The 27,537-nt window shown below is 38.5% G+C and overlaps 1 protein-coding gene across 13 annotated transcripts in view; it reads left to right on the forward strand.

The window, feature by feature from the left end:
- ECHDC1 (ethylmalonyl-CoA decarboxylase 1) overlaps positions 1-27,537 on the forward strand; it is a 94,115-nt gene that overhangs the window by 17,816 nt on the left and 48,762 nt on the right. For 10 of the 13 annotated variants that reach the window (XM_069599014.1, XM_069599013.1, XM_069599015.1 and 7 more), the window contains 4 exons: positions 4,974-5,195; positions 9,919-10,061; positions 17,902-17,954; positions 23,583-23,663. In XM_069599014.1, coding sequence (XP_069455115.1) covers positions 4,976-5,195; positions 9,919-10,061; positions 17,902-17,954; positions 23,583-23,663 — 497 coding nt within the window. In that variant the 5' untranslated portion in view covers positions 4,974-4,975. Of the gene's footprint in view, positions 1-3,430; positions 3,504-4,973; positions 5,196-9,918; positions 10,062-17,901; positions 17,955-23,582; positions 23,664-27,537 lie in introns of all 13 variants that reach the window. The other 3 variants (XM_069599011.1, XM_069599010.1, XM_069599012.1) reach the window with 1 other exon arrangement.

Below are 27,537 nucleotides of genomic sequence, written 5' to 3' on the forward strand. Positions count from 1 at the left end.
ATAAAGCTTAATAAAAGGAGGAATTTTGTTCTGTTTTCAATTAGAGAATTGAGTTATTTTTGCTTAGTACATACTTCATTTCTTTGATAAAACTGAAAATTTGTTGAGGGTAAAATTTTTTTTTTCCCTGAAATAGCTAGTTAATGAAGGGGAGGTGACTAATAAGAACTCAGTTAATTTACATTGAACTGTTACCAATTATATCTTACCAAATATATCTTATCATATGCACATGTGTTTATATACTAGGACCCCAGTCCTATGAATTTCTTGACTATAAAAACCTACATGTAGTATGTAATTTACTTAATGGCTCTTACGCACAGAAACTCGTCAACCCATTTTTTATTCTTAGAATGAAACTATTGTCTATCTTAAATAATCCAATAAAGAATCTTGTCCTGTTTTAAAAGATTTATCTTAATTGCTAATCTAGTCGTTATGTATGTATCTCAAATTTCATCTTCAAAAAAGCGAAAAGGCTTCCAAACTCATTTTGAAATGATGTACAGTAATTTGATCTATTTCTTTACTTTTCCCACAAACATTGATCACTGAACTTGAATCTGGGGATAGTGAAAGGGGAGATGAAAAAGAAAGAACAGTGTTTGGGGTCGAGATGGATTTTTTATGCACGTGGCTGGAGTTGTGAGCTTATGTATGTTGCAGAAAAGGGTCTGCAGCAAGGGAGATGCCTTCCAGGGTGCAAGAGTAGGCTCTTGTCTAACACTTAGAAATGAATTATTCCAGAAGATAAACGTGTTGGCAAAGCAAGACACTTCATTGGGAAGTGGCTCCCAGGTGAAGAGCAGCAAGGTAAGGGAACCCAGAGCTGCTCTGCCATGTGGCTTGCAGTGTTGGGTTTTATGGTAATAGAGTTAGTTTCTGGGTTGTCTCTGGCTAATCATTCTGACTCAGGTTCCTTCCTCGTGGCCTGCACATTGCTCAGCCAAGATGGATTCCAGCAAGAAGGATTCTGGGAGGTTGGCAAGACATATGAATTGGTGTCTCACTCCTTTTGACTTTTCCCGAGTTCTTCTGGTTGGTGGTAGCTGCTTCCATGTTCCCTACCAAGGTCTCCTGTTGTAAGATAACTCATGCAAGTAGTTACTGTCTACCTTGGCCAGGGTAGGTGGTTTTGGGCAGTGGTTCCCCTACTATATATGTATATAGTATATAGGCATGAGAATATAAGTTTTGTTTGCTAATTTAAGTTGTTTCTAGCTCCATTGCTTGTCATTTCTCAACAACTCCTGAAATTTTTAGTGTAGATTTTCTCTGCTAGCTAAGAGACTCTTGAGAAAACTTGATATTTACATTTAGCCAATAATTTAGAAAGCCTCTAAAATCCTTTATTTTTTCATAGCTATTTCATATTTTAGTTAGTAAAAATATTATATTTTTGAACTTCACCTTCCATTTCCCATAGACCTAAGTTTATCCACCTTTATCACTTTATTTCTTCTTCATGTTCATTTTTTAGGTTCATGCTCAAGTCCTGAGAAGTCACCCTATTTAAAATCTTTTCAGTTTCTTTGAAAATGTATTTGTAGATTTGTGCTTTTAGGAGCATACAGTAGAAAGATAGCTCTGATTTTAAGGACTAGTGTGAAACTAATGGTGGCCATTGTATTCATCCAGAGACAAAGGTTTGAACTTTGTTGTAGGGGAAACAAAGGATTGGGAAAATAAAAAAGGTAGATTGCACATGAGATATGAAGGAGGGGAAGGAGGTTGGGTTTTCTGCTCTGGCTTTCTGTGTTGTTGATACTACAGATAGTTAAGGGAAGGAATAAAGTAGTTACAGGTTTTAGTAGGGTGAGTTCAGGTTTAAACTGATTTTGAGAAGCCGGTGGTACATCTAGAGGTGAGGAATACGGAAGTAGATTTTTGTTTGATTTAGGAGTACACAGGCATAGCATTTCCAGTGGAGATGGAAATGCAGGATTTATTGTCATAAGAATTTTAAAAAGCTATAGGCAAATGAATAAAAGAATTTCTACAAGTTAGTAGTAAAAGGTTCAGTTCAGTTCATTGCAGTGCAGTTGCTCAGTCTTGTCTGACTCTCTGCAACTTGGAAGAGGCACTTTACAAAAGATGATGAGCTGCAGCACCTCAGGTCTCCCTGTCCATCACCAACTCATGTCCATCGAGTCGGTGATGCCATCCACCATCTCATCCTCTGTCATCCCTTCTCCTCCTGCCCTCAATCTTTCCCAGCATCAGAGTCTTTTCAAATGAGTCAGCTCTTCGCATCAGGTGGCCAAAGTATTAGAGTTTCAGCTTCAACATCAGTCCTTCTAATGAACACCCAGGACTGATCTCCTTTAGGAGGGACTGGTTGGATCTCCTTGCAGTCAAGGGACTCTTAAGAGTCTTCTCCAACACCACAGTTTAAAAGCATCAATTCTTCGGTGCTCAGCTTTCTTCACAGTCCAACTCTCACATCCATACATGACCACTGGAAAAACCATAGCCTTTACTAGATGGACCTTTGTTGGCAAAGTAATGTCTCTGCTTTTGAATATACTATCTAGGTTAGTCGTAACTTTCCTTCCAAGGAGTAAGCGTCTTTTAATTTCATGGCTGAAATCACCATCTGCAGTGATTTTGGAGCCCAAAAAAATAGTCTGACACTGTTTCCACTGTTTCCCCATCTATTTGCCATGAAGTGATGGGACCGGATGTCATGATCTTCGTTTTCTGAATGTTGAGCTTCAAGCCAACTTTTTCACTCTCCTCTTTTACTTTCATCAAGAAGCTCTTTAGTTCTTCACTTTCTGCCATAAGGGTGGTGTCATCTGCATATCTGAGATTATTGATATTTCTCCCAGCAATCTTGATTCCAGCTTGTGCTGGAATAAAAGGTAAATAAATAGAAAAAATGGGTAAAAAAAACTTGGAAGAGGCACTTTACAAAATGTGATATACAAATAACAAATTAGCATATGAAAATGGAGCTTCACTTCATTAGACATCATAGAAATGCAAAGTGATACCATAATGACTGTACCACTATCTAGAATACTTAAAATGGAAAGAAAGGAAATAAAAAGACATTAGCAAATGATTAATAAGATCATGGAGCAACTGGAATGTTCACTCTCTGTGGATATGAAAACTCTTATTAGCCAGTATCTCTTAAAGTGGAACAAATGAACAGATATGATCATTATGGCCAGTCCTTGGAAAATGGCAATATGTGTGTGATGTGTGTGAGTATAAGAGGGAGAGATTGATATGTAGAGTTTGCTAATACTTTTCACCATGAGTAATTTCTGTTGGACATAAAGCCCACTGACCCAGACTGAAAGAATGAACTTGGAGACACTAGGTGCAGCTAGAAGAGAGGATTTAATGACGGTTTTGCAAGATCTGGTGTCTGGTGGGCAGGCATACCCAGTGTCATTAAAACAATTTTATCCCCTAGCATGCAAGCCCTTCCCCAAGTTCCTTCCTGGCTGAGTACTGTGGGATGAACAGTCTTCCTGGATGTTGCCTAGGTTTGTTCCCTCTCTCTTTATGGGCTTGCCCCTCCCTGACATCTTGTTTCTTCCTTTCCTGTGCACCCATTCCTGTTTTCTGTTTTGAATTCACCAGTAGAGTGAGCCTCCATGAAAATCCTAAACATTCCACCCTCCCTTTGTTTTCCTGGACTTTCCAGTTTTATAACCCTTATGGTTATTGCATCAGTAAGCTGCTAGGCCACTTTGGCTGGTAGTAATTTTTCCACCCAAAGCCAGCACCCTTGAAAATGGACCATTTTAAGTTTTTTTATTTCTTACAATTTTCAAGTTACCAGTGGTTTAAAAAAAACAACTTGCAAAATTCTTCACTGTTTAACAGTCAGTATCCACTACTTCTGTTTTTAGATATAGCCAGCAGAAGTGCATATGTGTTGACCCAAAGACAGATACTAAAATGTTCACAGCAGCTCTACTTGTAATGCCAAAACCCAGAAACAACCCTAATATCTATTTACATTGGAATTGATGAGTAGTGGTATATTCATATAATGAAATGCAACAATGAAAAGAATGGACTATTTAGAATCTCATTACACATGATAATAGTAATAGGTGTCACAAACATAGTTGAAACCAGACAAAAAAAGATATACCATGTTTTTCAATTTATATAAAGTTCAATAGTAGGCCAACTAATCTTGAAGAAGTCAAGATAGTTGTTATCCTTATTTGGAGTCATGACCAAAAAGTGGCACAATGAATGGTGGACCTTGTAAGGTTCATGTTCTGTTTCTTGATCTGAGTGCTATTTACTTGAATGTATTTGCCTTGTGAAAATTCATTGAACTGTAACTTATGATTTGTATCATTTCTGAGTGTATTATTTATGTCAGCAAAAATACTTACAAAAAAGCATTTGAACAAATAGGTGATTACTCGGAGATGAGATATATAAAATGAGAAGAGTTGACAGAACTTTGGGGGATGCAGAAACCTTACGTATGTGTTCCTATTTCTTTCCCTGTTTTCCTCAGGACTCCTTCCAGCTGTTTCTGTGAGAGCATTACATAAGATAAGGATAATACCAAGAATACTGCTCTGTTGCACTTCTGCCCCGAGGTTGTTTCCAAAGGGACTTTTGGACTGAATTTTTTCTTAGATTTAGAGTTAGGAGAACTGCCATCATGAAGAAGACTCCCTGAAGGCAGGAGATGGTGCAAACTACAGAACAGCAACAGCTTTCTTAACCCTCCTAGTGTGTTGGATCTCAGTAAATGTCCTGTAGCTATGTCATCATCTCCCAGTGATGTACTGAGATAATGTACTTTGTGAATTGTTTGGTTTGAGAAGCTGGGAGAAGGGAAGCAATCTGATACTTAGGGTGCTTTGAGAAGGAGGGAAGTCCTTTCAGTAAACAGAAAGGTCTCTCGCTAAAGACCGTTAATGTATTATATTAGAAAAGTGTCTGTTTAGCTAGACTACTGCGTACTTCTCTCTTTTTTCCAGAAATGGCAAGAAGTCTTTTGAAGACATCGCCTAACCCTGTAAAGACAAAATTGCTGCATCAGATAGGATTGTCAGTTTATAATACTTCTCATGGCTTCCATGAAGAAGAAGTGAAAAAAAAACTTGAACAGTTTCCTGGTGGATCCATTGACCTTCAGAAGGAAAACAATGGCATTGGCATTATTACTCTGAACAATCCAAGCAAAATGAACGCCTTCTCAGGTATAGAGATCTTTCTTATGTTAAAGAATGATACCAAACCTAACCTGCTATCTTGTGATTTTTATTCTTAAACTCTGTAGACAGAATCCTTGAAAGTCATGGTACTCTTTGTAGAACATGTAAAAATGAAAAGTTGTCACATGAACCAGGAATATTTTTAAAATTTATTTATTTCTAATTGGAGGATAACTATGTTGTAATATTGTGTTGGTTTCTGCCATACATCAGTCAGCCATAGGTATACATATGGCCCCTTCCTCCTGAACCCCCCTCCCACCTGCCACCTGATCCCCTCTATGTTGCCACAGAGCACTGGTTTGAGCTCCCTGCATCATACAGAAAATTCCCGCTGGCTGTCTGTTTTACATATGGTAGTGTATCTGTTTCCATGCTCCTCTCTAAATTTCCCCCAGCTTCTCCTTCCCTCGCCGTGTCCACAAGTCTGTTCTCTATGTCTGTGTCTCCTTTGTTGCCCTGCAAATAGGTTCATCAGTACCATTGTTCTAGCTTCCGTGTATATGTGTTAATATATAATACTTGTTCTTCTCCTCCTGACTTAACTTCACTCTGTATATTAGGCTCTGGCATCCACCTCATTGGAACTGAACTGACTCAGATGCATTCCTTTTTATGGCTGAGTAATATTTCATCGTATGTATGCACCACATCTTCTTTATCCATTCGCCTGTTGATGGACATCGAGGTTGCTTCCACGTCCTAGCTCTTGTAAATAGTGCTGCAGTGGACATTGGGGTACTTGTGTCTCTTTCAGTTTTGGTTTCCTCAGGGTGTATGCCCGGTAGTACGATTGCTGGGTGATATGGTAGTTTTATTCCTGGCTTTTTACGAGATCTCCATACGGTGCCCATAGTGGCTCTACCAGTTTACATTCCCACCAACAGTGCTAGAGGCTTTCCTTTCTCCACACCCTCTCTTAACATTTATTTTTTGGTAGTTTTTTGATGATGGCCATTCTGACTTGTGTGAGGTGATACCTCATAGTTTTGATTTGCATTTCTCTAATAATGAGTGACATTGAGCATCTTTTCATATGTTTATTAGCTATCTGTATATCTTCTTTGGAGAAATATCTGTTTAGGTCTTCTGCTCACTGTTTCATTCAGTTGTTTGTTGTTCTGGTATTGAGCTGCATGAAATGCATATCTATTTTGGAGATTAATCCTATGTTAGTTGTTTCATTAGCTGTTATTTTCTCCCATTCTGAGGGTTGTCTTTATACCTTGTTTATAGTTTCCTTTGCTGTGCAAAAACTTTTAAGTTTTATAAGGTCCCCCTTGTTTGTTTTTTTTTGGTTTGTTTCCCTTAATCTAGAAGATGGGTCATAGAGGATCCTGCTATGATTTATGCCAAAGAGTATTCTGCCTATGTTTTCCTCTTAAGAGTTTTATAGTTTCTCGTCTTATATTTAGTTCTTTAATCCATTTTGAGTTTATCTTTGTGTATGGGTGTTAGGAAGTGTTCTAATTTCATTCTTTCATATGTGACTGTCCAGTTTTCCCACCACCACTTATTGAAGAGACTGTCTTCTCCGTTGTATATTCTTGCCTCCTTTGTCAAAGATAAGGTGCCCATAGGTATGTGGGTTTATCTCTGAGCTTTCTATCTTGCTCCATTGGTCTGTATTTCTGTTTTTGTGGCAGTACCATACTGTCTTGATGACTATAGCTTTGTAGTATAGTCTGAAATCAAGAAGGTTGATTCCTCCAACTCCATTCTTCTTTCTCAAGACTGTTTTGGCTACTCAGGGTCTTTTGTTTCCATACAAATTGTGAGATTTTTTTTTTTGTTCTAGTTCTGTGGAAAATGCCATTGGTACTTTGACAGGGATGCATTGAATCTGTAGATTGCTTTGGGTAGTATAGTCATTTTCACAATATTGACTCTTCCAATCCAAAAACATGGTATATCTCTCCATCTGTTTATGTTGTCTTTGATTTTTTTCATCAGTGTCTTATAGTTTTCTGTATACAGCTGTTTTGTCTCCCTTAGGTAGATTTATTCTTAGGTATTTTATTCTTTTTGTTGCAGTGGTAAATGGGATTGATTCCTTAATTTCTCTTTCTGATTTTTCATTGTTAGTATATAGGAATGTAAATAATTTCTGTGTATTGATTGATTTTATCCTGTGACTTTACTAAATTCACTGATTGACTCTAGTAATTTTCTGATAATATCTTTGGGATTTTCTATGTATAGTATCATGTCGTCTGTAAGCAGTAATAATTTTTACTATTTCTTTTCCAATCTGGATCCCTTTTATTTCTTTTTCTTCTCTGATTGCTGTGGCAAGTACTTCTAGAACTCTGTTGAATAATAGTGGTGAGAGTGGTCACCATTGTCTTGTTTGAACTAAGAACATTTTTTACTAACTGTGTATATTTTAATTTTTTAAAAATATATGAATACAGATGTTGATAAAATTAATCAAACTGAGCTTGGTTATTTTTTCCATGGAAATTTTAAGTGCTTAATAACTTCATATGTGTTCAGCTGTCACTAGGAGACAAAAGGAAGGATATTTCAAAGATTAAAAACTAAAGAGAAAAGCCTAAAATGAAAAAAAAAAATTTAGTTTAATTTTTTTGTGAACTAAAATAGACTGTCATTTTAACCATGTAATTCTAATAATCAGTGAAAGCACTGCACTTGCCTATTTGCTGCCCCTTTTCTAACTCTGAGATACAGGTAAATACTTTGTATTGCTAGGCAACACTCTTGGCATATAAGAATTTTACATTTAAGAGACCTCAAAGTCCAGGACCTGGATAATTTGTAATTTTTTGCCAAAGCTCAAATTTGTGTTATTCTACCATGATGTAATACAGAAGCCAATGAATAACCTTGCTGACTGCCCAGCACTCATGTTTCAAGGTGATTTTGGCAGTCTCTGTTTATCAGTTATATGCTTCATGGAAGGAGGGGGTTGTGAATTATATTTTGTAGTAGCATTTGAAATATTGGGTTCAAAAATATCCCAATAAAGTTTTATGTGTCTTTATATAATCATAACTATAGACATAATTCAATAGACTGTAAACTTTGTAAATTATCAATGATGAGTCTTTAAACATAAGATGACTTTTCTTTACACTCAGCAGAATTCAGAGATATCTCTTGCTATTAATGTTAATGAATAGAAATATAATGTAGGACACAAGCGTCAGCTATATATATCATTTAAAATTTTCTGGTAGCCCTATTTTTAAAAGGAAAAAGAAGGGTTAAATTAATTTTAATAATATTGTGTTTAATCAGTGTATTCAGAATATTGCAACTTGTGATTGATATAAAAAGTATCAATGAGATATTTTCCTCTTTTTTTCATACCAAGTCTTTGAAATCTGCTATGTATTTTACACTACTGTTAGCGAATTGGGTCTGGCTGCTTGCTACTCAAAAATCAGCATTCAAGACAAGTGTTATTAGGAAAGAAAGTTGCTTTTAGTCAGAATGCTGGCAGTTTGGGGAGATGGTGGACTCAGTGTCCCACAAAAACCACCTCTGAAGATTCTGTTGAGCCATGAAAATTTTAAAGGAAGAAGGGGACATAATCTCAGTCTCTGAGATAAGGTGTCTGAGTCATTGCCATCCCACACTGTGTGCTGGCTTGTTGACTTCTTGTGATTTTTCTTTAGATGCTCTCGTTCACTCAGTTTGTTTGCATGGATTTGTTCTTGAGATTTCTGAAGAAGAAGCTAGGGAAGAGATCTAGTCCTCTGTTACTTATTCTTCATCTCTACTTCTCTGATCTATGGAACGAACCAACAGGTTAGGCAATGTATTGTGTCATCCAGAGATCTGATAGTTGTGCCTAAGGCCAGAGATGAGTAGAGGATGGGGTTGCCTGGCCTAAGGTTAGTGACAAGGCAGAAGGGGCTTCCTGTCGAGAGCTCTTTCGTGCCATAAACTGTTTACACTACCGCACATCTCAGTTTAGACTAGCCATATTTCAGGTGCTCAGGGACTTCATGTGGGTGGTGGCTACTTCATTGGACAGTGCAGCTCCATACCTTCAATTGGTTCAGAGAATAAAAGGCAACTTTTACATGAGCCTAGAAAAAAATTAAATTAGAAAGGTAAGACTGTTGTAGAGATTTTAGAGTAGCTAGCTACTAATTTTTACTGACTACTGAATAGCTGTACTTTATGATTTATATCAGTAAAGCTTTTCATCCAAATGGAAACAAGTATTAATTTGATGCCTCGTGTTTAAAACTAATACAAGCAGAGCTACTTTGATTAGAGTGATGGGGTTGGGTCAGGTTGAGAGACGATGAATGAGCCCTACACTCACAACTCTCAGGTCCTTGCCTGAAGATCACCCAAGCAGATACTCTTCATGGTCCATTCCATCTCTTATGTTTATTTCACAGAGTCAATAAGATTAGTTTAACTACTGGTATATGTTTCTCATACTCAGGGCCAGCGTTTTTTCCCTACCTATCCACATATTTATGTGGTTTCTTAATTAAGGGGGGGAGAGAGAGAGATCACTAACAAATTGTAAATTTTTAAAGCAGAGAGACTGTCATGCTTATCTTTTTCATATATACTCAGTACCATCATTATGGGCATTTGATAGACATTCAGTATTTGTAAAATTTGTGATGTTAAAGTCTTGTTTGACACCTTACAGTTTCTAAATTATTTCTATTTGTCCAATATTTTATGTGTCTGTGATACCCCCTCCCCTCTCTGACAGGTGTTATGATGCTACAACTTCTGGAAAAAGTGATTGAATTGGAAAATTGGACAGAGGGGAAAGGTCTCATTGTCCGTGGGGCAAAAAATACTTTTTCCTCAGGATCTGATCTGAATGCTGTGAAAGCACTAGGAACTCCAGAGGCAAGTATTATATCAGTTATGCAGTAGATTCTACATGTTTGTCAGCCATCTATGGCTATGATATTTATATTCTACTTATTGGTTATTATGATGACAGCTATTTTCTAATAGTTTTCCAAAGATCAGAGTTTTTATTTTGCATCTTAAAGATTAGCTTGTAATAGTGTGAAGAAATGGGGAAAAAATGAAGGATAGGAAGGTTAGCAATAAAACGTCCACTATTAAAACCAGCAAGGATGTGAATTTTTTAAGTGGGAGCCCTTTAGCATCTCATGATATGGAGTTTTGCACAAGGTACATATATAAAATACTTAGCAAGGCTTTGGCACTTGGTAGGCTCCAACAAATGCTGGGAGTTGAAACATTTGCTTTTGAATTATGGTGACAGAAAAGCAGTCTGAATCATCTGTCAGTATTTGTCCTCCACGGAAGCTGTTTTTCTTGAATTCAACCCTCCACTAACATTCCCTAGGCAGGAAAAAGTAAAAAAAAAGCAGATGAGAGAGAGAGGAAAAAGGGAGAAAAATGTATCTGTTACCATTTAATGATAAATGTGAACTGTATGTAGGTAATAATGTTTTAATGTTATTGGACAGCTCTTGCACCACTCTGTGTAGTATAAGGATTTCAGTTTGCATAATATCTATGAGGAAAGATCTCTCTTTTTGTAATTTTGATAGATTTGTATTTGAAAGTTGGTTTCAGCATTTTCCGGCAGGCAGGAGGGTGCCAGCCTAAGAACCGAGTGGGCTACAGTTTTATAATCTAAGGAAAAGTGAAGACAGGGAGAAGACCCCCGTCTTCCTTATAGTTCCTCTTCCATGTTGGGTGGGGGATTTTTCTTGTCCCTGTGTGGTCAAACTGGCACTGTCATCGTGCAATGGAAATGAGCAAAAAGGTGCTAACATATGCTAAAGTATGGTAAATCATCTCAGGTTTCAGTGTAATATCACCTTTTCCTTATATTTTTGTTTTTACTGTGTATAGAGAACCGCATCATAGAAATCATTAACTTACTGAGCTTACTGGGCAGGAGGTGGGTCTCATTCCACCGTTATTTTATTATTTTGGGGCACATGTTATGTGTCTGTTGCATGGTTTTGCTGCTAAGGAATCCTGTTTGGTTTCGTGGTGAAGCAAAACTGCTGTGTTAAATGATCATTAACTTACTGGCTCTCCCACACTTTGGTTTTATTTACAATCCCCTCCTGGGATTAAATATTTAACCACTTGCTTTGTCCCTTTACTCTATCCCTATCAAGAATACTAAGCCGGCAATCTGAATATATGGATTCTTACCCAGGCTTTACAGGTAATTTTACTATGGGGCCTGCAGGTCATTTGATTATAATTTTTCACCTCTAGAATGATTCTGCAGAGAAGGCAATGGCACCCCACTCCAGCACTCTTGCCTGGAAAATCCCACGGATGGAGGAGCCTGGTGGGCTGCAGTCCATGGGGTCGCTAAGAGTCGGACACAACTGAGCAACTTCACTTTGCCTTTTCACTTTCATGCATTGGAGAAGGAAATGGCAACCCACTCCAGTGTTCTTGCCTGGAGAATCCCAGGGACCGGGGAGCCTGGTGGGCCGCCGTCTGTGGGGTCGCACAGAGTCGGACATGACTGAAGCGACTTAGCAGCAGCAGCAGCAGAATGATTCTGTTGCTAGATATCTTATTCTGTTCACAAAAGACACTATAAAGATAGAATGAGATAGTAATGGTAGATAATTGTGGGTCTGGTATAAGTCAGTGTTGGGCTGTACTCTCAGGCCTGGAAAGCCTGCACTTGCCCAGCCACAAGACCAAAGAAAGAGCCTGGAGTCAGTGACAGCTGTCAGTGGGCCAGTGGAAAGGGGGAACTCACATGTCTGAAGCAAAGTCCTGAAGCAGCACCCCACCAGCTGTGGCAGACAGGGCAGGACAGTCTTTGCTTCATGGAAAAGGGGAGCCCCTTATAAGGGGAATTAGCTTCATGTTGGCTCATTGGTTACCAGGGAAACTAGCAGAATGCCTCTCACCACACCTTTGAGGACAGTGACTTGCAGGGATGCAGGAAGGCCAGCCATGTGAGTAGGGTGTAAGTGAAGCAGGCAGTGGTTGAGGAAGGGACGTACAGAGAGCCAGAGAAGAGCCACCTTGAGTGGCCTGACCTTTTCAGTCAGATAGGAAATCATCCCTAAAAATGCGAAAAGTTATTTTTATTTCTTCTAGTTAGAAGGTTGTTTCTGTCTCTTTAGATCATGTGGCCAGCATTTTTTTTTTCTGCTATATATGTAAAAACTACAAGTGGAAACATGCTAATTGTTTCACATATATATAGTGGGCCTGATGTAAATCAGGTAGGAAAATATCAGACTTCAGATGAGATATCACTTAATAAAGTTTATTCTTTCCAGTGAGGACCTTCTCCAGATAACTTGTTGAATGTTTGCAGTAGAGTGAGTGTGGATTTTGATCTACAGCTGGGAACTCGGGTGCTGTGACCCCAGTGCTTAAATAGCACTGCAGGTGTCCATCCCTTGTAGTCACGCACATCTGCCAATATCGATAAAAAACAAACAAACAAAAAAAACCCACCTGGAATTGTGATTCTGCTTCACAGTGTGTTATTTTTCAGGCCCAGATTGGCTTTAAAATGCCTTATTTCAAAATATTGTCTTGTGTAGGTGAATCCTTTATTGTACTTCTATGAAATATCTTTAGTCATGGTTATAGGAAATATATAGCGTAGAAATAAATAATTTGAATAAATTCTCTTTATGAACAGTATTGGGCTTCCCAGGTGGCATGGTAATAGAGAATCCGCCTGCCGATGCAGGAGATGCAGGAGACATGGGTTCGATCCTTGAGTTAGAAAGATCCCCTGGAAGAGGAAGGGGCAACCCACTGCGGTGTTCTTGCCTGAAAAATTCCATAGACAGAGGAGCCTGGCAGACTACAGTTCATGAGGTCGTAAAAGAGTCAGACATGACTTAGCACACACGTGCAATGTACATGCATGCATGGTGTATTTGTCACATGATGACTTTCAAATTAATAAGAACTAGAAACAGTTTAAATAGAATTCCTGATAACTGTTTCCATTTCTCGTATAGAGCTTATTCCTATATGCCTGAAAAGTAACTATAAATGTGTAAAACTGAAATTTTAAATGGCCTTGGGATTTTTGAGGCTCATACATGTTTATGAGCTGCAGTTGCACATATGGACATTCCTGTCCCTCACAGCTAAGAGATTCTGAGATGCTTAACATGACTTAAAGTTATAGACAGCCTTTTTCTGAACAAAGCTCTTTTTATCTCGCATACTTACTCTTTGTTCTCAGAGACATGTCACTGCATCTGCTTGTTTGGTGAATTCACTCTTCTGAGGATGGATAAGTACAATAGATGATGATTTTAGTAATTGAATTGCTTTTCTTTCAGATTATTAATAAGGCACTCAAAAGTGATTATTAAATGCTTGTGTTTTTTCAAAGCTTTGAAAAATATTTTGCTAATGAAAATTACCAAATACTAAAAAAAGTAGACTTATTAACTGAAAGAAGATGGGCAACCTAGAAGTTGCGAGTTAACATTTTATTCTGCAGACATTCTTAGGACTTCAAACCTAAGGGGAGACAGTATCTCATAACCCTGAGAAATCGCTCTGAGGCTGTGAAGGGGAGCCAAGATATATGGGTGTGTTTGCAACAAAGTGCAAGTAGTCAGGAGATTCTTGTTAATTAAAGAAAGCCAGACATCTGAAGTTAAGGAATCCAGCGCTTTTCTGTGTATGGGTGGGTTCGAGAGTCTGGGCCCACTGAAATCATTTCCTTTAGTATGTACCTTCAGCTGTAGGGGCCAGTATCCTGTTTTCTCATCCTGCGCTCCCTCAAGCTGCACTGTTGGGAGTGGCGGCTGCTCGATGGGGGTACATTCCCTGTTCCCATGCTAAGCTCCCTCAGGGCTCACCGTCAGGGTTGACTGTAATCGCTGATGATTGCTCCATCCTTTGTTTACCGATAAGATAGGCAGTATTTTATTTTTCAGACTAATATGTTGAAACCCTCCTGTACTCAGAATCAACAGTCATCAGTATTGTATTTGCTTATCTATCGGTAGTTTTTTTCGTTTTTTTCTTTAGGACCTGGTCTCAAGAGGTTGGTTTCATTTTGATACCCTTTTGTTAATGAGCAGGGAAAAAAAGCTCTCATTGTTCTAGTGAAAGAAAGTGAAAGTCACTCACTCCTGTCCGACTCTTTGCCACTCCTATGGACTATACAGTCCATGGAATTCTCCAGGTCAGAATACTGGAGTGGGTAGCTGTCCCCTTCTCCAGGGGAGCTTCCCAACCCAGGGATTGAACCCAGGTTTCTCGCATTGCGGGCAGATTCTTTACCATCTGGGCCACCAGGGAAGCCCCTAAATATTCCTATTAGATAGTTAATCCTTCATTAAGATGGTCCAAGCAGAGAGATGAACTAGCCCTGAAAAGTTATGGAGCAGAAAAAAAGAATAAAAGAGGAAAAAAGTCTAGTGCAGTATTAACCCATTTCTCAGATGTGACTTGATGCAGCAGATGTGCTGCAGACTCTGAGAAGTCTTTTTTCACAGGGCAGAAATAATAAAAGTCCAGTTGAAGCTTTCAGATAGGGGGAAATAAAAACCTTCTTACTCTGCAGTGAATGGGTTTGATGCCTCGAGAAAAGTTTGGCCTTTTAGAAACCTGTATATTTCTCTATGTACCTTGAAGACAGTAAGTATCCTCCTTTGTCCAGTGACTTCCCTTGTTAAGTTTCTGCCAGTCTGTTGCCCCCTATTTCTCTGTTGCCTAAATTTTCGCAGCAACCCCAAAGTTCTTGTCTAACTTCTTTGCTTTTGCTGTGGTTATTATACAGTTCCATTGTGGCCTTATTGACTTGTAGAGAAGCTGTTATAAATTTCTCAAAACTCTTCTGTGTATTTTGAGGAAATTAGTAAATTCATACAACAGGCACTTAGAGAAAAAAAGGAAGGCTCATTTATGGTTCTCTTACTGGAAGGGGGACCACTTCCAGAGCCCAAGAGTGGGCTCCTGTCTAGCACTCGGAAATGAATCGTCCAAGGAGACACACATACTGACAAAGCAAAATGCTTTATTGGGAAGGGATGCCAGGCAGAGAACAGCAGGGTAAAGGAACCCAGGAGAGCTGCTCTGCCACATGGCTCTTGGTCTCAGGTTTTATTGTAACTGGGAGTTAGCTTTCCAGGTTATCTCCGGCCATTCATCTTACTTATATCCATATTTGGTCTGATTCCTGGCAGCACATACATCTCTCAGTCTCAATAGTGTCCAGCAAAAGGATTTCTGGGAGATTGGCAGAACATATTATGGGCTGGCATCTCCTCCCTCCTTTTGGCCCTTCCCAAATTCTTCCCAGCTGTATCATACTGTTTTTTACTACTCATTGATTGCCTTTGTTTTGTGAAACAACGTAGTTCTCCATCTCAAATTCATCTGAGTCAGTTAACTTCAACAAGCACATACTATATGCAGAACGTTGATTACACTGCTAGCTTCTGAGGATAAAGAATGCGTTTTGTCAGCCTCAAATTATCTAGCAAATGCCATCTCCTCTTCTCCTCTATAAAGCCTCCTCAACTACTCCAACCCAGTGAATTGTTTCTTATTTGCCACTATTCTCAGCTTGTTTAAGCATTTCTCAGAATACTTAACGTACTATACCTTGATGCATGATGCATTTCTGTTTTCTCACAAGATTTTTGAAGACTGGGAACCAGGGCCACATTCTACTGATCATGTTCCCTATCTATCTTTATCTTGTATAGATGATGTGACTAATAATAAATCTAAATACAATGTATACAATCTATAAATTCTCTAGTTAAGTTAGAAAAAGGAAAATACTACAGAAACACAAAGGGAAAAAGTTGTTACTCTGGGATTTAGAAAATCTTGTTGAAAAAAATGTTTGATTCAGGCATTCCTTGAAATAGGTAGAGAAAAGGACCAGCTGTTCCAAATAGTGGGAATGATGTGAGCCAAGACATAGAACAACAATAAATGTGAGGTGTTAAAGGAATGGCAAAGAGCTTGTTGCAGAAGAAGTCAGGATGCTTGACTGAAGGGTACAGTAGTCAATAAAGTTGGTAAAATAGTTTGGGATCAATCCTCCCTAAGGAATTCTGACCTTGCTTTATTGGTGATATGAAATTATCATCCTATAAGGAGGTTTTTCAGGCAGGATGCAAAATACATTACAGAGGAAAAAGAAATTAAATACAGAGAGGCCAGTTAGGAAACAAGGCTGTTGTAATAATCTAAGCATGAGTAACACAAGTTCAAACGTGTGAAAATAGAAGACGAAGGGATTTAAATTGGAAATATTTCAAAAGAAGGATTGAGGAGACATGCTTGGTAACTCAGCAAACACAGGAAAACTGAAATGGAGGAGTTAAAGATAATGCCAAGAATTCTGAACCTGTTGGACTAGAAAAACCATTCCTGTTAATTCAGAACTCCGTGATCTATTACAAAGCATCTAGGTACATTTTCATCTTTCTAACCATTCTTTAAATCAAATGGAACAAGTCTTTAAAATTTTTCGTTCCTTCCTTATTGTGTAAGAAAACTGAAGTTCATTGTTATGACTTGCTCAAGTTTATTTTTTTATTATGTGGTGATACTCGGGTTAAAAGTCAGCTTTTTCATAACCGGTTGTTTTGCCATGCCAAATTTGAAACATTGGCAGAATGTGAAATCTCTTAGCAGGTTTTGGTACTCTAAAGGAAACACTAGTTGAAGCAATGGAATGGATGAGACTTCCAAGGAAGAAAGTGTAGATAAGGGAGAGAAAGAGGGTCATGGAGTGGATTTTCGGTAACATGTATTTAGCTGAATAAAAAAGACAAAGAAGAAAACTAGAATATAGTAATCAAAGAATTAGGAAGAGGATTGGGAGTTGAAGTGTCACTAGAAACTGAGACTATCCAAATGAAAAAACTGGTCAAAGGAAGATGCTATATGTTATGGAGATACAGAAGGAGATGAGAATAAGGAAAAGCCATTTAATTTAACAAATAGGAGATTGTTAGAAACCTTTGAGGAAAGTCTTTTGAGAGAAGGCTGAAGACCACATTATACTTGGTTTAAGAAAGTATATGAGGGTAAAAAGAAGAGGCAATGAGTTTATACTACCATTAAGAATTTGTTTTTAATATGTTTATATTCTTAGGGGATCAGAATTTGGGATAATAGGTGGGTATGTCTTATGCCTTGTCCTTCCAAATTACCCTGAATAGAACTTTACACTTTTCTGAGACCTGACTCTTACACACCTATGGCTACGGCTAAGTCGCTTCAGTCGTGTCCGACTCTGTGACCTCATAGATGGCAGCCCACCAGGCTCCCCCATCCCTGGGATTCTCTAGGCAAGAATACTGGAGTGGGTTGCCATTTCCTTCTCCAAGGCATGAAAGTGAAAAGGCAAAGTGAAGTTGCTCGGTCGTGTCCGACTCTTCTCGACCCCATGGACTGCAGCCCACCAGGCTCCACCGTCCATGGGATTTTCCAGGCAAGAGTACTGGAGTGGGGTGCCATTGCCTTCTCCATTACACACCTAAGTCCATGGTAATAACCTCATACAAAGCTGAATTCAAAAAACCCTTGAAGATCAATATAATAAATACAATATCATTTGCATTTCAGACAGCTTCAAAGAGTTTTTAAATGAAAACCTCATTTTAAAAATTTCATTATTTTTGTCTCTATTACTTTCTAAATCCTAAAAGTTTTTTTTTTTTAATTTCTTACGTAAAACATTTACATGTGTCTTTGTGTTTATTCTTATTTAAAGGATGGAATGGCCGTATGCATGTTCATGCAAAACACCTTAACACGATTTATGAGGTAACGTATCTTTGTTTTTAAAACATGATTTCTATGCTTTCTTCTCTGTAACCACCCTCCGTGTTTTTTCAGTCTTCTAACTTTATTGAGGCTTTCAGTGGCTAAGTCAAAGATCTCTCTCGGTAAATGTCACATGGTACTTGAAAATACATGGGTTATTTTCAGATATCTTTTGATACTGATTTTTAACATCATTCCACAGTGGTAAGAGAACAGACTTTGATTTTGATACCTTTAGACCTTGAAATTTTTGCACCTTGTTTTATGTCCCGCAATATGTCCCAGGGCCTCCTAGTTTATAGGCTGTGAGAACTTGAATAGAATTTGTATCCTCCTATTGTGTGAAAATTGTATAAATCTTAATTATGTTGAATTGGTTCATGGTGCCTTTCAGGTCTCCTGTATCCTTCTACTTTTTTGTATGTTCAGTCCATTAATTTTTGAGAGTTTGCTAGTGAAACTCCAACTAAAAATCTTTATCTATTAAAAAAATAATTGTAATATATAGTAGAACTGTATGTAACTTTGTTCTGTATTTTCCAAGTCTCCTATAAGAAAGTTATATTTTCATAATTTAAAAAATAAAAAAAGCAATAATTAAAAACAACACAATTTCTAAAAAACCCCAAATAACTCTTTATTAGTCTATGCTTTGCTCTAGTTAAGAAACAGTCACTGATAGTCTATTCATATTTAGAATATATGAATTCAATATTCATATATTCTGGTTCATATTTATTCTAATGATGAACTATTTACGTTTGCCATCAAGGACAGTCATATAATTAGGTGTTAGTGAGGTACATACAAATATTTTAAAAATAAGAACCTTGAGAGGTAAAGAGTTTAAGACTTAGCTCTTTTCCTTAAAGCATTTGTATTTAGTTATAACCCGGATATATTTAAGATAGACATGTGAAAGTTAAATACTGATACTAGAGCAGAAAAGATGCATAAAGATAATCTAATATTCAAAATTAGCAGAATGTATAGTGAAGTGATCTACATCCACAAGGAGAGAGAAAAAGAGAGGAGAGAGAGAAAAGAGAGAGAAAGCTTTTAGGAAAGATGGATTCACTTTGCACCTAGAAGAGGAAGAAAAGGGAAAAAATTTGGCTCCTGTTATTATGCATTTGGGGTTACAAACTATGACATGATTGGGGTGATTAGCTTTCTAGTTCCATATTCTGAATGTAAAAAAAGTTAAAATTCAGGGAAACTAAGGAAATTCATACTTGTTTAGCACGCTTATTTATTGGACATGAATGTATTTTTGTTACTGTTTATATATAAGAGTCTAGAAAGAGTGATCTTCATTGTATTAGTTCCTATTCACCTACTTCTTACCACATTTGACCTTTTCTTAAGTAAATCTTAAAAGTTTTTTTCTTTAGGTAATCCTTTTTATTTGGAAGCAGTGTGTGTTAAGAAATGTGTGATTTCTTAAGACCTGTATCTTTTCATTTTGGTTAGACCTGCAAAAAATTATATATTTTTGAAACATTTTAAATTCACCTTTTAATACACAGTTCTGCAAAATGGGTCTTTGCAAACATGAAAGGTGAAGAGTATTTTTACTTCAGAACCATTCTTTTATGTAGGATCAGTCTCTGGATCATTTCAATGAGGAAGGAAAGATTTTTGGTAGGAACCTTCCATACCACATTTCTTCCTTTTTGATACAGCCTTAATTTTCCCGTCTATAATTTGATATCAACAAAAATCGACTAAGACTGTAGCACACTGAAGAATTCCCAGTTGTCAGGTGCTTGGAAGTTCCAGGAGCTCTCTACAAGCTTGTTAGTCACTCAGTCATGTCCAACTCTTTGGACCCTGTGAACTGTAGCCCGCCAGGCTCCTCTGTCCATGGAATTCTCCAGGCAAGAATACTGGAGTGGGTTGCCATTCCTTCTCCAGAGGATTGTCCTGACGCAGGGATCAAACCTGGGTCTGCTGCATTGCAGGCACATTCTTTACCATGTGAGCCACCGGGGAAGCCTGTATACAGGCTTACCTCGGAGATACTGCAGGTTGGGTACCACAGCACCACAACAAAGTGGTATCAAAGCAAGTCACAGAATTTTTTGGTTTCCCAGTGCATATGAAAGTTATATTTATACTGTACTGTGTCTGTTAAGTATGTGATTGCATTATGTCTTTAAAATGTACATATTAGTTTAGAAACACTTTATTGCTAAAAATTGCCAATCATCGTCTGAGCCTTCAGTGAATCTTAATCTCTTTGTTGGTGCAGGGTCAGTATTGATGGCTGCTAACTGATCAAGGTGGTAGTTGCTGAAGGTTGGGATAGCTGTGAAAATTTCTTGAAATAGCCAACAGTGAAGTTTTCAGCTTCAGTTGACTCTTCCTTTCATGAACGATTTCTCTGTAACATCCAGTGCTGTTTGACAGCATTTTTACCCAGAGAGGAACTTCTTTCAAAATTGGAGTCAGTCCTCTCAAACCCTGTGGCAGCTTTATCAAATACATTTTTTAATATTTAAAATCTTTTGTTATCATTCCAATCATTTTCACAACATCTTCTCCAGGAATAGATTCCATCTCAAGAAACCACTCTCTTTGCTCATCCATGAGAAGCAACTCCTCATCTGTTAAAGTTTATCATGAGATTGCAGCAAAATCAGTCACATTTTTAAGCTCCACTTCTTGTTCTCTTGCTGTTTCCACCGCATCTGCAGTTTCTTCCTCTAATGGTGTCTTGAACTCCTCAAAGTCATCCAAGAGGTTTGGAATCAGCTTCTTCCAAACTCCTGTTAATGGTGATGTTTTGAGTTCTTCCCATTAATCACAGATGTTTTTAATAGTGTCACCTGGCTCCTCTGCCCATGGAATTTTGCAGGCAAGAGTACTGGCGTCGGTTGCCATGTCTTCCTCCAGGAGATCTCCCCAACCCAGGGATCGAACTCCAGTCTCCTGGGTCTCCTGCATTACAGGCAGATTCTTCATCTGCTGACCCATTGGGGAAGCCCCAAGAGCATCTTGAATGGTGAATCCTCTTCAGAAGGTTTTCAATTTACTTTGCCCAGATCCATCAGAAGAATCACTCTCTGTGGAAGCTAAAGACTAATGAATTGTATTTCTTAAATAATGAGACTTGAAAGTTAAAATTACTACTTGATCCACAGGCTGCAGAATGGGTGTTGTATTAGCAGGCATGAAAAACAGCTTTTATTTCACTGTACACCTTCATCGGAGCTCTTGGGTGATCAGGTGCATTTCATTGTCAATGGGCAGTACTAGTTTGCAAGAAATCTGTTTTTTCTGAGCAGTAAATCAGCAGTGGACTTAAAATATTCAGTAAACCACGTTGTAAACCGATGTGCTCACCCAGCCTTTGTTGTTCTATTTATGTAACACTAAGTAGATTGAGAAATGCTGGGCTGGAAGAAGCACAAGCTGGAATCAAGATTGCCAGGAGAAATATCAATCACCTCAGATATGCAGACGACACCACCCTTATGGCACAAAGTGAAGAGGAACTAAAAAGCCTCTTGATGAAAGTGAAAGAGGAGAGTGAAAAAGCTGGCTTAAAGCTCAACATTCAGAAAACGAAGATCATGGCATCTGGCCCCATCACTTTATGGGAAATAAATGGGGAAACAGTGGAAACAGTGTCAGACTTTATTTTTGGGGGCTCTAAAATCACTGCAGATGGTGACTGCAGCCATGAAACTAAAAGACGCTTACTCCTTGGAAGGAAAGTTATGACCAACCTATATAGCATATTCAAAAGCAGACACATTACTTTGCCAACAAAGGTCTGTCTAGTCAAGCTATGGTTTTTCCAGTGGTCATGTATGGATGTGAGAGTTGGATTGTGAAGAAAGCTGAGCACCGAAGAATTGATGGTTTTGAACTGTGGTGTTGGAGAAGACTCTTGAGAATCCCTTGGACTGCAAGGAGATCCAACCAGTCCATCCTAAAGGAGATCAGTCCTGGGTGTTCTTTGGAAGGAATGATGCTGAAGCTGAAACTCCAGTCCTTTGGCCACCTCATGCGAAGAGTTCACTGATTAGAAAAGACCCTGATGCTGGGAGGGATTGTGGGAAGGAGGAGAAGGGGACGACAGAGGATGAGATGGCTGGATGGTATCACTGACTCGGTGGACATGAGTCTGAGTGAACTCTGGGAGTTGGTGATGGACAGGGAGGCCTGGCGTGCTGCAATTCATGGGGTCGCAAAGAGTTGAACATGACTGAGTGACTGAACTGAACTGAACTGAGCAGATTGAGCATAATTCTTAATAGCCCTAGGATTTTCAGAGTGATAAATGAGCATTTAGTTTCAACTAGTAACAGGCTGCTCCTGAAACGAGTCAGCTTGCCCTTTGAAGCCTTGAAGCCAGGCATTGATGTCTCTCTAGCCGTGAATGTCCTAGATGGCATCTTCTTCTAATGTAAGGTTGTTTTGTCTGCATTGTCACCTTCATGAATTATCTTAGATCTGCAGGATAACTTGCTGCAGCTGACATCTGATCTGCATCAGCACTTGCTGCTTCACCTAGCACATTTAGGTTATGGAGACGACTTCTTTCCTGAATCCTCATAAACCAACCTCTGCTAGCTTCATACTTTTCTTCTATGTCTTCCACATCTCTCTCAGCCTTCATAGAACTGAAGAGAGTTAGGACTGCTCTGGATTAGGCTTTGACTTAAGGAAATGTGGGTAATTTGATCTAATATCTGGACCAATAAGACTTTCTTCCTATTAGCAATAAAGTTGTTTTGCCTTCTTATCTTTCATGTGTTCACTGGAGGAGCACTTTTAATTTCCTTCAAGAACTTTTACTTTGCATTCACAACTTGGCTAACTGTTAGCCAAAGCCTAATCCAGCACAATAAGTGAAAGTGAAAGTTGCTCAGTCGTGTCTGACTCTTTGGAACGCCATGGACTAGATACAGTCCATGAATTTCTCCAGGCCAGAATACTGGAGAGGGTAGCCTTTTCCTTCTCCAGGAGATCTTCCCAACCCAGAGATTGAACCCAGGTTTCCCGCATTGCTGGCAGATTCTTTACCAGCTGAGCCACCAGGGAAGCCCAATAAAGTGAAGCACAAAGAAATGAGGTGTGCTTGCATTATACAGAAACAGCTGTTTATTTGGAAGAAAGTTAATATGCCTGAAATTTAAAATAAATAATGATTTGGGGAGGTATGTTGATCAGTTTGGGGCTTCCCTGGTGGCTCAGAACGGTAAAGATGGCAATGCAGGAGACCCAGGTTCGATCCCTGGGTCAGGAAGTTCCCCTGAAGAAGGGAATGGTTACCCACTCCAGCATTCTTGCCTGGAGAATTCCATGGACAGAGGAAGCTGGCAAGCTACAGTCCATGGCGTGGCACAGAATTGGACACGACTTAGCTACTAACACCTTCACTTTGATGTTTCCATAGCATTTAGTGTGAATTATTATAATTTTTCGTTATTATACTATTTTGCTTCTCATGGTTTACAGGCTAATGATTTTACTGTACTTTGAGGTGTGCTTGTTTTTATAAACACAGATGAATAATTTTGTTTCTACTATATCTCAAGTTTTTAAAATATTTGTAGCTTAATATCAGAATTTAAAATATTAACATCCATTTTTCCTTCTTCCTTCAATATACAGACTTCCTTTAATAAGTGTTGCATTGGTTCAAGGTCAGGCGTTGGGTGGAGGAGCAGAAGTTACTACAGCGTGTGATTTCAGGTAGGGTAAAAATTGTATTACTCCTTGCCCAGTATAATTAACATGGGAAATTTATTTCTTTGCCTGAATTATAGGTATTTAATATATTTTTAAATAGATGATGATGAGCAAATATTTTTTTCTGCCAGTCATATCATTAAAGTAGATAATCAGTCTAATATAACTCCATAATTACTTCATTGCTGTGCATTTCAAAAAGTTAAAATGATTTTGAAAACAAATCCATACTAACAAAGTCCCCGGGGAATGAAGCGAAGGAATACATGAAACTTTAAGAGTCACAAGAATTATACAAGAAAAGAACCAAAAAAAAAAAAAAAACCTCAAAGAAGTAAAGAGAATGGGGAAAGGGTCTGCTTGGGTCTTCCTCTTACTAATGACAAGAGGTTTTCTGAGACCCTGTCTCTACTGTGATTTGTAGAAACTTTGTGGGGATTTTGAGCTGATTAGAGAATTCATTTAGAGAAAATTATTTGGTATCAATTAACCCTTTAATCCTAGAATTCTTTTTAGTATTGGATAGCTGTACTTTTGGAGAAGGGAATGGCAGTCCACTCCAGTGTTCTTGCCTGGAGAATTCCATGGATGGAGAAGCCTGGTGGGCTACAGTTTGTGGGGTCGCAAAGAGTCGGACACGACTGAGCGACCAACACGTGCAGCTGTACTTTATAGGAATGATACAGTTTTTGTAAGGCTTTCTATATTTTGCTTTCCTGTGTATAAACCATAAATGTTTTATAAACATTTGTGTGTATAAACATAAATGTCAGTTTAATGACTTGCTACAAAATAGGAAGCTATGTAACCATCTTATAGGTCAAGAATTGAAACATTATCAGCATTCCTGAACTCCCTAAGTCATAACCCCTTCAGTTCCATCTGTAAGAAAGTATTACCCTGAATTTTATAATTACTTTCTCATTTTCCTTTATAGTTTTATAAGTTATAACCATTCTATAACCAGTATATTCTATTTATTTTCCTTTTGAACTAAATATAAATAGCATACTTATAGAAATACTATGAGGAAAGAGTCAGTTAGCTAATTCATGCAAAAGAGGTAACTTTTAAAAATTTGTGACTCAGGTTTCAGTTTATAAGTTGAAACATGTCACTTTGTATTCAAATAAATTGAGATTTTAAAATAGTTTGGGTATATAAAACAAATTACAAAGATCCTAGTCTCTTTGAAAACTGTGTTAAAGTTGCTTTAGTTGTGTCTGACTCTCTGTGACCCTGTGGACTGTAGCCTGCCAGGCTCCTCTCCATGGGATTCTCCAAGCAAGAACACCGAAGTGGATTGCTATGCTCTACTCCAGGGGATCTTCCTGACCCAGGGATTGAACCTGCGGCTCCTACATTACATGCAGATTCTTTACCTTTGAGCCACGCCCACCTGGGGAAGCCCCTTTCAAAACTAGTACTTGCTAATTGAGGAGCATTCTTATATACAACAAAAACTGGCCATTTCACATGACAGTGCCCTCTGCTGTCATCAATGCAGATTGTATTCAGTTCAGTTCAGTCGCTCAGCCCCATGGCCTGCATGCAGCACACCAGGCCTCTCTGTCCATCACCAACTCCTGGAGTTCACTCAAACTCATGTGCATTGAGTCGGTGATGCCATCCAACCATCTCATCCTCTGTTGTCCCCTTCTCCTCCTGCCGTCATTCTTTCCCAGCATCAGGGTCTTTTCCAAGGAGTCAGTTCTTCTCATCAGGTGGCCAAGGTATTGGAGTTTCAGCTTCAGCATCAGTCCTTCTCATGAATATTCAGGACTGATTTCCTTTAGGATTTACTGGTTTGATCTCCTTACAGTCCAAGGGACTCACAAGTGTCTTCTCCAACACCACAGGTCAAACGCATTAATTCTTCAATGCTCAGCTTTCTTTATGGTCCAACTCTCACATTCATATATTACTACTGGAAAAACCATAGCTTTGACTATATGGCCCTAATTGCAGATTCTATCAGGAGGCTACATTTTCATTCTGTGAGGAGAAATCAGTTATATTGGCTTTATGGTCAATATGAGACTAAATAGAAAATGTGTGTGAAAGGACTAAATGCTTTTCTCAGTTTACCCTGAAATAAAGGTACTTGTGAAATATATCATTTAAGCATATATGATATATAAATATAAAGTATATATTTAGATATAATGTAATATATCTAAAGAATCCTAAGCTATATGTAAGTATACATTATTACACTTAAAAATCCTCTACATAAAAGTGAAAATTAATACTTTATAGATGTACTCTGGACAAAATGTACCCTCTAACACAGAGTTGTGTGTTCATCTTTAAGCACTTATTAGACTTTTGCTTCATCTTTTATACTCATTCCTGATCTGTGTTTGGGTGGAGTTAGGGTTTAGGACAAAAGGCAAAAATCACAGAAAAAATAATTAAAGATTACTTAGTCCTTAGTTAGTTAGTTAAGTTGCTCGGTCGTGTCTGACTCTTTGTGACCCCGTAGACTGTAGCCTACCAGGCTACTCCATCCATGGGATTTTCCAGGCAAGAATACTGGAGTGGGTTGCCATTTCCTTCTCCAGGGGATCTTCCCGACCCAGGGATTGAACCCAGGTCTCCCGCATTGCAGGCAGACGCTTTACCCTCTGAGCCACCAGGGAAGCCCTGAAAGTGAAAGAGAAGAGTGAAAAAGTTGGCCTGATGCTTAATATTCAGAAAACTAAGATCATGGCATCTGGTCCCATCACTTTATGGGAAATAGATGGGGAAACAGTGGAAACAGTGTCAGACTTTATTTTTGGGCTCCAAAATCACTGCAGATGGTGACTGCAGCCATGAAATTAAAAGACACTTACTCCTTGGAAGAAAAGTTATGACCAACCTAGATAGCATATTCAAAAGCAGAGACATTACTTTGCCAACAAAGGTCCGTCTAGTCAAGGCTATGGTTTTTCCAGTGGTCATGTATGGATGTGAGAGTTGGGCTATGAAGAAAGCTGATCACTGAAGAATTGATGGTTTTGAACTGTGGTGTTGGAGAGGACTCTTGAGAGTCCCTTGGACTGCAAGGAGATCCAACCAGTCCATTCTAAAGGAGATCAGCCCTGGGTGTTCTTTGGAAGGAATGATGCTGAAGCTGAAACTCCAGTATTTTGGCCACCTCATGCGAAGAGTTGACTCATTGGAAAAGACCCTGATGCTGGGAGGGATTGGGGGCAGGAGGAGAAGGGGATGACAGAGGATGACATGGCTGGATGCCGTCACCGACTGGATGGACGTGAGTCTGAGTGAACTCCGGGAGTTGGTGATGGACAGGGAGGCCTGGCGTGCTGCAATTCAAGGGGTCGCAGAGTCAGACACGACTGAGTGACTGAACTGAACTGAACTGACTGATGCTAGCTTGGCACTGCCATTCAAGAAAGTTGTGTCTTGGTTTGTCGTTTAGTATTTTTAGTAATGCAGTTTTACTACATTTTATAAAATTCTTGGTTCACAATTTACAAGACGTTTTAAAAACATAGAAACTGGTCCTTCACAATAGAAGTGTGAAAAACTCTCCTAGACTATTGAGCTCTTTTAAATGTACACACTCAATATAAGAGTTCTTAAAGATAAAGGCTAATAGAGAGGCTTGTATAACTGAGGTACATTACTAACCACTAGTTACAAGATAGTGATAAACCAGTATAAATTACTCTAGCTGGTCTTCCACCTAACTTCACCATTGCTCTGTTGGTTATTTTCTATAACAAACTGGAAACTATTTCAGGAGATGAGAAATACTTTTTTTTGAGAAATATTTTTAATATGAATATTCCTAATAAGTGAGCTTATACAGCATTCCAGCATTACCCCTCTCCCTGCCCTGAAACCCTTTAAGCACTAGCTGATAATA

This window comes from Ovis canadensis, chromosome 8 (genome assembly GCF_042477335.2).
Source record: "Ovis canadensis isolate MfBH-ARS-UI-01 breed Bighorn chromosome 8, ARS-UI_OviCan_v2, whole genome shotgun sequence".
NCBI lineage: Eukaryota > Metazoa > Chordata > Mammalia > Artiodactyla > Bovidae > Ovis > Ovis canadensis.